Below are 13,391 nucleotides of genomic sequence, written 5' to 3'. Positions count from 1 at the left end.
TTAACATTTTGCATACAATTTAGACTTGCCCATCAGCTTCAGTTTATGCAACACTCACAACACGCTGGAGGAACTCAGCAGGTCGGGCAGCATCTGTGGAAAAGATCAGTCGACGTTTCGGGCCGGAACCCTTCGTCAGGACTGTAGGGGGAAGGGGTAGAGGCCCTATGAAGAAGGTGGGGGGAGGATGGGAAGGAGAAGGCTGGTAGGTTCCAGGTGAAAAACCAGTAAAGGGAAAGATAAAGGGGTGGGGGAGGGGAAGCAGGGAGGTGATAGTTAGGAAAGGTGAAGAAAGAATAGGGGAAAACACAATGGGTAGTAGAAGGAGGCGGAACCATGAGGGAGGTGGTAGGCTGCTGGGGGAGGGGGCAAAGTGACATAGGGATAGGGGAAGGGAGGGGGAAGGAATTACCGGAAGTTGGAGAATTCTATGTTCATACCAAGGGGCTGGAGGCTACCTAGATGGTATATGAGGTGTTGCTCCTCCAGCCTGAGTTTAGCCTCATCATGGCAGTAGAGGAGGCCATGTATGGACATTTCTGAATGGGAGTGGGAAGCAGAGTTGAAGTGGGTGGCGGCAGAGACACATTCCCAGGAAGGAGACGTGTCTGTGGTAGCGGGTCTGAGTCAGGATGTGGTCGAAGAGTCGGAGAGAGTCGGAGATCACAGAGGGGGAGCAGTGAGAGTGGGTCTCACTGAACGTCGCCTAGAGTGAGTTTTTTGCTGGTCTGAGTGACTGTGGTAATAAGCAACATAGGAGATTCTACAGATGCTGGAAATCCACAGTAACTCAAAATTCCTGAGGAAATCAGCAGGTCAGGCATCATCTATTTAGAGCAGGGGTCTGGGACCTCTCAGTTTATGGTACAGGTCCATGGCATAAAAAAGGTTAGAAACCTCTGATGAAGAGGAATAAACAGTTAACGTTTCATGCTGAGACCCTTCATTCAGGACTGAAAAGGAAGGGAGTAGAAGCCAGAAGGAGCAAGTGGGGGAAGGGGAAATACAAGCTGGTAGGTGGTAGGTCAGTAGCTAGGGGATGGGCTTGAAGTAAGAAGCTGGGAGGAGATAGGTGTAACTGGTAAAGGATTGAAGAAGAAGGAATCTGATAGGACAGGAGAATGGAGCATTAGAGAACATGAAGGAGAGGGGCACCTGTGGGGGGTGATGAGCAGATGAGAAGTGAAGGGGCAAGAGGAGAGCCGGAACGGGGGGAGGGGAGAAATTACTGAAAGTTAGAGAAGTTGATGTTTATGCCATCAGGTTGTAAGCCACTCGGACAGAATATGAGGTGCTGTTCCTCCAACCAGAGTGTGGCAATAGAGGCGGCAAGGACTGATATGCCAAAATGGGAAGATCTTCCGACTTTATGGTTTTCAAATTGAATCCACACATTGTCCTTTATGCACATCTTAATTTATGAAGCTACAAGTGTGTCAACAGTGGTGGGTTTTTGTCATGGATCATTTAAGAACTAAATTTGCTTGAAATTCCAGCATCTGCAGATTTCCTCGTGTTTGTGTCATTTAAATTCCCACTTATTTTGTTTTGTAATCTTTAGGTGTGCACTTACAGTTTGTTAATTTTTCCACGGAGACAATCCACGATTACATGGAAGTGAGGAGTGGGTCTGCAACAACTGGAACGATAATTGGTAGATTTAGTGGTCCTCAGATTCCAGCACCTCTTTTCAGTACAACCCACGAAACAACCATATACTTCCACAGTGATTACTCCCAAAACAAACAAGGCTTCCACAGTATGTATCAAGGTAAGTGTCAGAAAATGCAAATAATAACTATATTGCTGGAAGGTCAACAGATGGTATTTCATTCCTGAAGAGTCTTATTGTGCACTTTCTACAAATGTGGTTGGTGCAATTTGCTACCAAAGCTATATTTGGTAAAGGTGATTGATCAGATTATCAATGGTGCGGATTATAAAATAAAAGAGCTCCCCACCTGTTTTAGGCAGAAGCATTCAAACCTCATGATGATGGAGGTTGATAATTGGGGCTTTCCCATATTCAGTCCTAGGGCTGCTGCCCAATATGATGCCTTAAGGTGTTTCAAAATCAGCAATAAATGGCTTGGGAGGATCAAACATTTATTTTAGATTTGACATGTAACAGCATATTTGCAGTTATTTTGAACAGCTGAAAACAACTTAAGTGTATCTTGGTGATCCTGAGATTATAGCAAAAAAAGGTTGGAAAAAAGTTGAAGAATGGGTGAAATTTCTTCCCATGTCCTGGTGTTTTGTTTGGAATTGTTTCAGGGTTTCATGTACACCTTGCTTAGTGGTATTGGACCATGGCATAAAACCAGGTTGGAAACCCCTGGTCAAAGTGCATCTGCAGCCTCCCAGCTTCCTTAACACTACCTGCCCCTCCACTTAAGTCTGTATCGTCTGCAAACCTGGCCACAAATCCACCAATTTCATAATAAAATCATTGACATATAATGTAAAAAAAGAAGCAGTCTCAACAACGACCCCTGCAGAACACGATTAGCGACTGGCAGTCAACTGGAAAAGGCTCCTTTTATTCCCACCCTTTGCTTTCTGCCAATTAGCCAATACTCTTGCCTGTAATACCATGGGTTCTTATCTTGTTAAGCAGTCTAATGAGCAGCACCTTGACAAAAGTCTTCTGAAAATCCAAATACACAACATCCACATTCTCCTTTGACTATCCTGCTTGTTATTTCTTCAAAGAATTCCAACGGATTTGTCAGGCAAGATTTTTCCAGCCCAGTCCACGGACCCCTTGCTTAATGGTATTGGACCATGGCATACAAAAAAATAGTTAGGAACCGATATTTTAGATGGTGACAAATAGGTACAGACTATTTAAAAACGAAAATACAAGAGGTTCAAAATAATTATAGCTTAACCACGACCTGGTTGATTAAAATGATATAGGCAAAGAATTATATTGAGTCAGCATGAAGATGATGTATTAAAGCACACTTTAAGCAGTGTTCTTCAGGATGTCCTGTGGAATTGCAGTGTGTTCGGGAGGAAATGGGCATATCATATGTAGAGGCTCTGTAGAAAGTACAGAGGACAGTGCCAGTTGGACCTATTGATGGCCTCCATTGGCCAGGGTCGACCATGGATGCTGTGTCCAAGCTGTTGAAGTCAATATGCAAGCCAGGACAATATGATATGGAGAGCAATCTGTTCCCATGCAGCACATTCCCCCCTCCATGCAGCTGATGAACCCAAAGGAATGGCGGTGATCGATACAGTGGCGTCGCAGGAGTTGCCAGTCAGCGTTGAACTCAATGTAGGACTTGTCCTAGGGACTCCAGCTCTGGATTTTTCCTAGGGGTTTACTCCCAAACCATTCCCCATGAGTGGGTATAGCTGCAAGAAGACGAGGGGTTGAGATCAGAGTTTTCCTTCTCCTAGATGAGCTGCCAACCACAGCTGAGAAGTCCCACTTAATTAAAGTGACTGGTTTTAAGGTGTCAGTAACCTAACTTTTCCCCTTCTCCTGGAATAGAAATGGTTCCATCAGGCTTAGTAGCTAAGCCACACGTGAAGGCCAGGAGTTAGACTTGGGTGTCAGAGGATATTTGGGGTGCACGTTTTTGGGAGCATTTAATAGGTAGTTCGAGCTTATGCGCATTACCACCCCTGGTTATTAACTATGAAACCTATTAATAGCTAGAATACAGATAGATTAAAGATGGCGTGTAAAGTGCATGATTGTATAAGAAAGATCCATTGATGGTTGATTAACTAAAGTTTGTCACTTTCATGGCAGATGTGGTAAATTGTACAGTACAAACTAAAAGTAGGACAAAGACATGGAAATTCAATTAAAAGCTGCAGAAAAACATCTAGAGATAAGACATAGGAAGAAAATTATGCCATTCGGTGCATTGACTCTTCTTCTGCTGTTTCATCATGGCTGATTTATTATCCCTCTCAATCCCATTCCCCTGCCTTCTTCTTATAACCTTAAATGCCCTGGTTAATCAAGAACCGATCAACGTCCACCTTAAATATGCCCAATAACTTGGCTTGTACAACCTCTGTGACAATGAATTTTGCAGATTCACCACCCTCTGGTTGAAGAAATGTTTTCTCATCTCTGTTCTAAATGGATGTCCCTCTATTCTGAGGCTGTTCCTTCTGGTCCAGGATTCCCCCACTATAAGAAACAGCCTCTCCATATCCACTCTATTTAGATCTTTCAAAATTCAATAGGTTTCAATGAGATCCTCCCACATTCTTCCAAACATCAGCGGTTACAGGCCCAGAGCCATCAAACACTCCTCATAGGATAATCCTTTCACTCTTGGGATAATTCTCATGAACCTCCTCTGTGTCCTCTCCAATGCCAGCCCAAAACTGCTCACAATACTATAAGTGCAGTCTGACCAATGCCTTATAAAGCCCCAGCATTACATCCTTGCTTTTGTATTCTAACCCTCTTGAAATGAATGCTAACATTGCTTTTGCCTTCTTTACCACTGATTCAACCTGAAAGGTAACCTTTAGGGAATTTTGCACCAGGACTCCCAAGTCCCTTTGCACCTCTGATCTTTGAATGTTCTCCCCACTTAGAAAATAGTCCATGCCTGTATTCCTTTTACCAATATGTATGACCATACGCTTCCCTACACTTTACTCCATCTGCCATTTCTTTACCATTCTCCCAATCTGTCTAAGTCCTTCTGCAGACACCCTGCTTCCTCAGTACTACCTGCCTCTCTAACTATCTTTGTACCATCTGCAGACTTGGCCACAAAGCCGCCAACTCTGTCATCTAAATAATTGTCATAAAACATGAAAGAAAGTAAAAAGATAAAAGACTTAACTCTGGAAGTTATTAACGATGCCCTACAAGGAGGTGTAGATGATGTTTAGACTTCAAAGGGGGATTGTTAATGGCTTTTTTCTAATCTTACAATGAAATGTGAGAAGCTTGTTAACTAATGATCAAGAATTTCAGAGATGTATTGAAGTTATATGTGTACAGGAAACCTGGTTGAAATCTTGTGTAAGTTCTAAGATAAAAGGTTATGTTGATATGAGATGCGATCGGAAAGTAGTTAATGGAGGAGGAGTGGAAAAGTAGTCCGGAGATTAGGGTTGTTTATGAGTCAATCATGGCTGAAATTTGGGAAAAGAACAGAACAGTACGGATAAAAATATCTTTATAATCTTCGTGAAAGTTGAACACCTGATATATTGGAAAGTGTGGGTGGAAATAGGAAAAATAAAGTCATGTGGGTGTGGGGACTTTGATGCTCATAGTAGTCTGCGGGTTTGTGGTGACACAAATGTGAATGAGATAGTGGTGGAAGATTTTCTGAAAGAAATGTGTTTGGTGTGCTTGAATGATGGTAAGAATGCAAAGGTAAATCCATTTAACAGCAATATTTCTGCTATAGACCTCATGCTGGTATTTAAGGATATAGCAAGTGTGCGTATAATGATGAAACAGTGGGAAGTGATCATTTCTCCATTATCTGTAGAATGGGAATAGAGGAAAGAATATTGTAACCCCAGGTGGAATTTTAAAGAGGAAAACTGGGATGTATTTGATGATTTATGTGAAAGCAGATATCCTGATCGTTTGGTTTTGGAGGATACCTCCATTAACTCAATACCTAAGGAACCAATTCCCAGATGACTGGGGGATAATAAAGTGAAAGCTGTTCCCTGGCTGGACGAATCAATGTATAAGAGCTATGAAGGAGCTGAATAAAGCCTTTAGGCAGTGTTACACCTATTTATCTTTCAAACAAAATAGAAGAGCTCAAGCTGTAGCAGGAATAGTCGTGAGAAAGGCAAATAAAATGTATTGGAGAAAGTACTGTAATAGCATTGGGAAAGAGATCCAGGTAGATGAAGTTTGGGGTACGGTACAGAAATGGTAGAGTTAGAAAACTTGATGCATAATCAGGTTTGTATGGTGGGGAGAAAGTTAGCAAAATCATATGTCAGTGTACATAGTTCAACCAATTTAAGTAAAGAAGAGAGGTCTTGTAGAGAAACAGCTTTGGCAAGCAATCCTCAGATTGCCAAGAAAAGTATGTTCAGTTCCTGCTTGGATGTTGAATTTATATTGCCTGGACTTAAAAAGGCTATTAATAGTGCTGGTCATACATCGCCCAGGAAAGATGGCATTTGTTATATGTTTACATGATTATCTGAATCGAAACTTACGTTGGCTTTGAAATTTTTGAATACAATATGGGTTGAAGGGCAAATTCCTGCTTCCAGGAAATGAGCTGTTTTTATCCCTATATTGAAACCTGGTGAGGATCAAACAGATCCTTCAAGATATAGGCCTATTTCGCTAACTTCACATGTATGTAAGATAATGGAATGAATGGTTATAGCAGGGCTTTCTTATTTTGTGGAAGGTAGTGGGAACTTATCGATATGCCAATCTGGATTTTGTAAAGGGAGAATAACCATAGATTTAGCGTTAATTTTGGAATCTGATAGTCATAAAACATAGAATATAGAATAGTACAGCACAGTATAGGCCCTTCAGCCCACAATGTTGTGCTGACCCTTAAACCCTACCTCCCATATAACCCCCCACCTTAAATTCCTCCATGTACCTGTCTAGTGTATCTGTCTCCACCACTGACTCAGGCAGTGCATTCCACGCACCAACCACTCTCTGAGTAAAAAACCTTCCTCTAATATCCCCCTTGAACTTCCCACCCCATGTCCTCTTGTATTGAGCAGTGGTGCCCTGGGGAAGAGGCACTGGCTATCCACTCTATCTATTCCTCTTCATAAAGCCCAAGTTAATAAAGAATCAGTGGCAGCAGTTTTCTTTGATGTAGAGAAAGCTTATGATATATTATAGACACAAGGGTTGTTGCTTAAACTGGAAAAAGATAACAATAGGTGGGAGAATGTTCAATGGGATTCAAGATTTTTTATGTGATAGGAAGATATAAATTAGCAGGGAACAACATTCTCTAAGAAGTATGAAATTGAGAATGGGACTCCACAGGGGAGTGTGTGTAGCCCACTCCTTTTTAATATTATAATTACAGTGATGATATTTTTTTGAATGTTGGCTCAGGCACTTCCAAATCGTTATATGCTGATGATAGTGCAGTGAGGAAGAGAGGTAGGAATGTAAACTATAGAGTGAGGAAAATGCAGGCAACTACTAATGAAGCAGAGAATGAGGATGTCAGTGGAGATTTACATTTTCATTCTCAAGTTATTTGTTTTTCTAAAAGCAACATATCACCCACAATTGATCACAAATTAGGGTGCGTCCACACTACGCCGGATCATTTTGAAAACGATGCTTTTTCTCTTCGTTTTGACCTTCTGTCCACACTGAAACGGCGGTTTCATCCCCCGAAAACGGAGATTTTCAGAAACGATCTCCAGAGTGAATAAATCTGAAAACGCTTAATATCTGGTGTAGTGTGTACTGGGTAACCGGAGAGATTTAAAAACGCTGTCATGACAACACCACAACAACAATGCTTTTTCTGCTTCTGCTTGGTACCGCGCAAGCTGTTATAATGCGCAGTCGATGTGAACGGCCTGAGAGTTAAATTGTAAAGTGAGCTTTTTTGACTATTTAAAAACGCTGTCATGACGTCCTGGAACAGATGGCCTCAGCGCGGCGTTTCGTTGTTTTCTTGAACGCAACCCCCCACATAACCTAACAATTTCAGAACAGACGGCAACGAGACTGAAGCCAGGAGGGTTAGAAATGTACTCACCAAATACTTTGACCCATAGCTTACTGAATAAATACGTATACTCACTTTGCCCTGTTTTCTGTCCTTGCTTGTATGAAGGTGGTTCACCTATTTATGCAAGTACTTCTCTGACAATAGATGTGTAACAGCCTAATGTAACATTGTCTGGAAATACAAGATAACACTGATGCAGACATGTTTTATATATTTAACAAGATGCTTTATTAATGCAACAGAGTCAGTCAGTTTTTCAATGTTCGTCGTCAGCTGGGTCATACTCTCTGTGAACCCCCTGTTGGTTGCCTCCATACGCTCCAGTATTTGTTTTTTTTAGTTTTAAGTCCTCCTGCGTGAGAGCCAACAGCAAGTCCTTTGAAGTTTTTCTACTCTGTAACCGGACAAACGCGCACCAGGTATATCGTTTCCTCTTCGCTTGTTTTCTGTGTGTGTCCTGCACATGCCCAGTAGGAGGAGATTCCCCCAAATATCCGCCTAATGTGGACGGAGATATTTTGAAAAACACTTAGTGTGGACGCCTGTTGTTTTTACTCGAAACCGGCGTTTTCAAAATTATCCAGCGTAGTGTGGACGTAGCCATATTTGGTTAATCTCCTAAACAGTCTGGACAAAAGGCTAACATGAAAGGTGCATGTGAATAAAATTCTAGAGAAGTGTAAAAAAGCTTTTAATGTGCTCAGGTGTGTAGTTGGGTGTGATTGGGGTGTGAGTAGGAGGTCACTTAAACAAATATATTTTGCTTTAATCAGATTTAATCAATTGCTTTAATTGCTTTAACCTTGGAACCTTGGTTTTCAAGGGATATTGGTGATCTGGCTAAGAAAAAGAGAGAGGTGAATAGCAGGTATAGGCAACAAGGAACAAATGAGGTACTTGAAGAGTGTAGAAAATGTAAGAAAATACTAAAGAAGGAAATCAGGAAGGCAAAAAAGAAGACATGAGGTTGCTTTGGCAGATAACGTGAAGGTAAACCCGAAGGGTTTCTACAAGTATATTAAGAGTAAAAGGATAGTAAGGGATAAAATTGGTCCCTTAGAAGATCAAAGTGGTCGTCTATGTGTGGAGCCTCACGAGATGGGGAAGATCTTAAAACAATTTTTTGCATTAGTATTTACTCAGGAAACTGGCGTAGCGTGTATAGAAGGAAGGGAAACAAGCAGCAGTGTCATGGAACGTATAGAGATTAAAGCGGAGGAGGTGCTTGCTGCCTTACAGTGAATAAAGATAGATAAATCCCCCGGGCCTGACATGATATTTCCTTGGACCTTTAGAGAGACTAGTGTAGAAATTGCAGGGGCCCTGGCGGAAATATTTGAAATGTCCTTAGCCATGGGTGCGGTGCTGAAGGATTGGAGGGTAGCTCATGTTGTTCCACTGTTTAAAAAAGGCTCCAAAAGTAAACCAGGTAATTACGGGCCGGTAAGCCTGACATCAGTAGTAGGTAAAGTATTGGAAGCTGTTCTGAGAGATCGGATATACAAGTATTTGGACAGCCAAGGGCTGATTAAGGATAGTCAGCATGGCTTTGTGCGTGTTACCAAGAAAGTAGATGAAGGAAAGGCTGTAGATGTTGCTTACATGGACTTCAATAAGGCCTTTGACAAGGTCCCACATGGGAGGTTGGTTCAGAAGGTTCAGACACTGGATATCCATGGAGAGGTTGTAAACTGGATTTGAAACTGGCTGTGTGGGAGAAGACAGAGAGTGGTAGTGGATGATTGTTTGTCAGACTGGAGGCCTGTGACTAGTGGTGTGCCTCAAGGATCTGTGCTGGGACCATTGTTGTTTGTTGTCTATATCAATGATCTAGATAATAATGTGTAAATTGGATCAGCAAGTTTGCTGATGACACTAAGATTGGAGGCATCGTGGACAGCCAGGAAGGCTTTCAAAGCTTGCAGAGGGATCTGGACCAACTGGAGGGAATTTAATGCAGACAAGTATGAGGTGTTGCATTTTGGAAGGACAAATCAAGGTAGTGAATGGTAAACAGTAAATGGTAGGGTACTGAGGAGTGCGGAGGAACAAAGAGATCTGGTAGTTCAGATACATACTTCCCTGGAAGTGGTGTCACAGGTAGACAGGGTGGTAAAGAAGGCTTTTGGCATCCTGGCATTCCTAAATCAAAGTATTGAGTATAGGAGTTGGGATGTTATGGGGAAGTTGTATAAGATATTGGTGAGGCCAAATTTGGAGTATTGTGTTCCGTTCTGGTCACCTAACTATAGGAAGGATATCAATAAGATTGAAGGAGTGCAGAGAAGATTTACGAGGATGTTGCCGGGTCTTCAGGAGTTGAGTTACAGGGAAAGATTGAACAGTTCAGGACTTTATTCCTTGGAGCGTAGAAGAATGAGGGGAGATTTGATAGAGGTTTACAAAATTATGAGGGATATAGACACAATAAGTATGAATAGGCTCTTTCCACTTAGATTAGGAGAGATAAATACTAGAAGACATGGCTTTAGGGTGAAAGGGGAAAGGTTTAGGGGGAACATTAGGGTGAACTTCTTTACTCAGAGAGTGGTGGGAGTGTGGAACGAGCTGCCATCTGACGTGGTAAATGCGGGCTCACTCTTAAGTTTTAAAAATAAATTGGATAGGTACATGGATGGGAGAGGTCTGGAGGGTTATGGACTGGATGCAGGTCAATGGGACTAGCGGAATAATGTTTTGGCACAGACTAGAAGGGCCGAATGGCCTGCTTTCTGTGCTGTAGTGTCCTATGGTTCTATGGTTCTATCTGTCTTTGATTATAGATGTCTTGCTTATGGGTCAGCCTCACCAGCAGTCTTAAAACTCTGAGATAAAGATCAAACTAAAGCATTGAGTTTACCTGTGGTGCTATTAAATCATCCCCAATTTCAGCATTACTGGTAGAAAAGGGTGAAGTACCTTTACAGCTATGCACATTATAGTTAGCAATGGTCCAATATGGGAGTGTTGGGAGCACTGCATTCGTAAGGTCTTCAGTTAATGGGTGGATGGGAAATGAATGGGCATAAAATCTTGGGTTGTTTAAGGCGGAATATGGTCCCAGTGTACCCCCTTCTGTTGCTCCTCCATGGGTTTTCCTTTTTCCTGTGGTTGAGTTAAGCCTTCAAGGAAGGACCTAAATGAAAAAATTATTTTAAATCAGTGGCGCAGGATGTTCAGCAATGTGCAAGGCAGATATTATAGCTTCTTATATATCTGCATGTGGTTCAAAAGGTCCATTAACAGGTCATTCGGGTGTTTCTGTTTACGTTCCAAAATTATGTACTTCTGTGCTCCGATTCATTCTTGTTTTTGACATCCATTAAATAGGTATTTCAAATTGCAGGCCAAACATTCTTCCTGAGATTTGACTAAATCTGTTGAGGGTCTAGGCTTGTGTATCCATTTTGCAACCCATGTTGGTGTTGAAGGAAATGAGGCGAAGACATCCTAGCCAAGCAATCACTGAAAATTAAGGATATAAATGTAGTGGTGCCTTTGCATGAAGTGGAGGTGAAAGTCATAATTAAAAAGTCTATTTGATTACTGGGGCAACAAAGTTGGGATAAGGAAAAGAAGGGATGATATTATATAAAATTCAGAGGATGGTGGGAAATCAGCTGGGAGATTGATAAGAAAGGAAGGAAGAAGTTATACTTACATGTTGGGCATACTCAGTTGAATAATTTCTTATTCAGAATTAATATGCATGATATGGGCATTTGTAGGGAGTGCACTTGTCAAGAAACAGCACAGCATACATTGTTTGAACTCTGTTCTTATGAGGTGGCAAATTAAACATCCAATTGATAAATTCAGATCTTTGGGACAGACACAGATTAACATGGAAAGTTTGTTATGATATCACTGCCATCATAATGTGTATAAGTGCATATCTGACTTCTTAAAAAAGCATTAGACTTTTTGGTATTTGAGTTTTTTGGGGGGTGGTTTATTAGGGGTACTTCATGTCTCTTTGCTGCACATTCCCAGCTGTGTTGTGGTTGTGGTAATGCACCTTATGTTGGTCTGGCAAACACCATTAAACTCTACAAGAAGAAGAAGAAAAGGTTCAGTTGTTTTTCAGCTCAACCATCAGAATGGGGAAGAAATGTGATCTAAGTCACTTCCACCATGGATTAACAGGTGCCAGATGGGGTGGTGTGAGTATCTCAGAAACTGTTGATCTCCTGAGATTTTTACATACAACAGATTACGGAGACTGGTGTGAAACACAAAAAAAAACATGCAGTTAGTAGCAGTTCTGTGGGTTTAAACGCCTTGTTAACGAGAGAGATTAGAAGAGAACAACCAGACTGATTCAGACTGACGGAGGGCCACAATAACTCAAATTGTCACACATTATAATAGTGGTGTGCAGAAGAGCATCTCTGAATGCACTACATGTCAAACCTTGAAGTGGATGGGCTACAGCAACAGAAGACCTCACTGAGTTTTAGTCCTGAGCTTAATAGGGTGGCCACATTCACACAGCTCTTTAAAGCACTATTGCCAGTCATTACACTAAAACCTAAACAAGTAATTCACAGTGAATTCTACGAGTGAAGCCCATTTGGCTCTTTGAAATAACACTGTGAAGTGTGCGATGGCTGAAATGCTGACTCCATAATTGTAAAGAAATGTTTCCGTGTCACATAAAAGAGTAACATATCTGTTCAAATGTATGTTTGCTATCCAAAGGAGTGGATAGTTTGCCATGATGGTGAATGATTAAATCCTGTGAGACAGAATGCAGTTGCCAGGCTGTAAATTGACTGATGATAAATCCTCTGGAAGAGAAATCTGTCGAGTGATAAAGGAAGAGTGAAATTAAGCTACTTTTTAAATTAGCATGACAGAATAAGTTCTGTTTCCTTCGCACTCCTGAGAACACAAAAGGAAAATTAATTGCTCAATCTGAATCTGAATGGGATGATGTATTGTAGCAATTTCTAACTTTACCTGCATCTGGGGGGAAAAAAAAACTGCACAGAGTAAACTAACAAGAAATGTTTAGAGCTGGTCTGCCAAAATGCGGCAGGTTTCTAAAGTTAACTCAGCTGTGATCCAACTACAACACTGAAACGTTATTGGATGCCACTATCACAGCTCAAATCTGTGCGCAGATTCTGCATCTCGATTGGATCTCAATACCCCAGCCAGGAAAATATCAGCTCTGTATCAACCCTAGCAAGAGTTGTACTTTTCAAGGGGGTCTCCACTCTCTCATCTAATTGCAGGAGGGTACCTGTGCAAATGCCTTTGCCTCTTCCCACAGGAGAGACCTACCATTCGTGTACCTGACTCAATGTTCCAGGATCAGCTTCTTCCCCTCTGCCATCAGATTTCTGAGCGATTCTTGAACACTACCTCATTATTACACTTGCTCCTATCTCTCTGTCTATGTATCTCAAGAACACTCATCTCATGGCCCAACCAGAAGCCCTGGCTGAATGCAGAGGTGTACTCCTTACTAAAAGCCCGGGACACTGCCTTCAACTCTCTGAGCAACCAGGGGAAACCTCATGTTAGGCATCAAGAGGACAAAGACTGCTGATGCACAAAATATTGAGCATCCGATAATGAACCCAGCATACGTGGCTGGGCATTAAGTGCTTTACTGACTAAAGAAACACAGTGCTGACTGTGCCAGTGAGGTCTCCCTCCACAACACTCTAAAGAACCGTTATG

General features: G+C 41.7%; 1 protein-coding gene across 1 annotated transcript in view; it reads left to right on the top strand.

Moving 5' to 3' along the window:
- Nucleotides 1-13,391, top strand: part of csmd3b (CUB and Sushi multiple domains 3b) — a 2,345,756-nt gene that overhangs the window by 2,113,463 nt on the left and 218,902 nt on the right. Inside the window, exon 41 of the mRNA XM_063066157.1 lies at nucleotides 1,562-1,771. Within this exon, the coding sequence (XP_062922227.1) occupies nucleotides 1,562-1,771 (210 nt within the window). The remainder of the gene's footprint in view (nucleotides 1-1,561; nucleotides 1,772-13,391) is intronic.

This window comes from Mobula hypostoma, chromosome 1 (assembly GCF_963921235.1).
Source record: "Mobula hypostoma chromosome 1, sMobHyp1.1, whole genome shotgun sequence".
Classification (NCBI taxonomy): domain Eukaryota; kingdom Metazoa; phylum Chordata; class Chondrichthyes; order Myliobatiformes; family Myliobatidae; genus Mobula; species Mobula hypostoma.
This window is presented reverse-complemented; position numbering and strand designations above follow the sequence as displayed.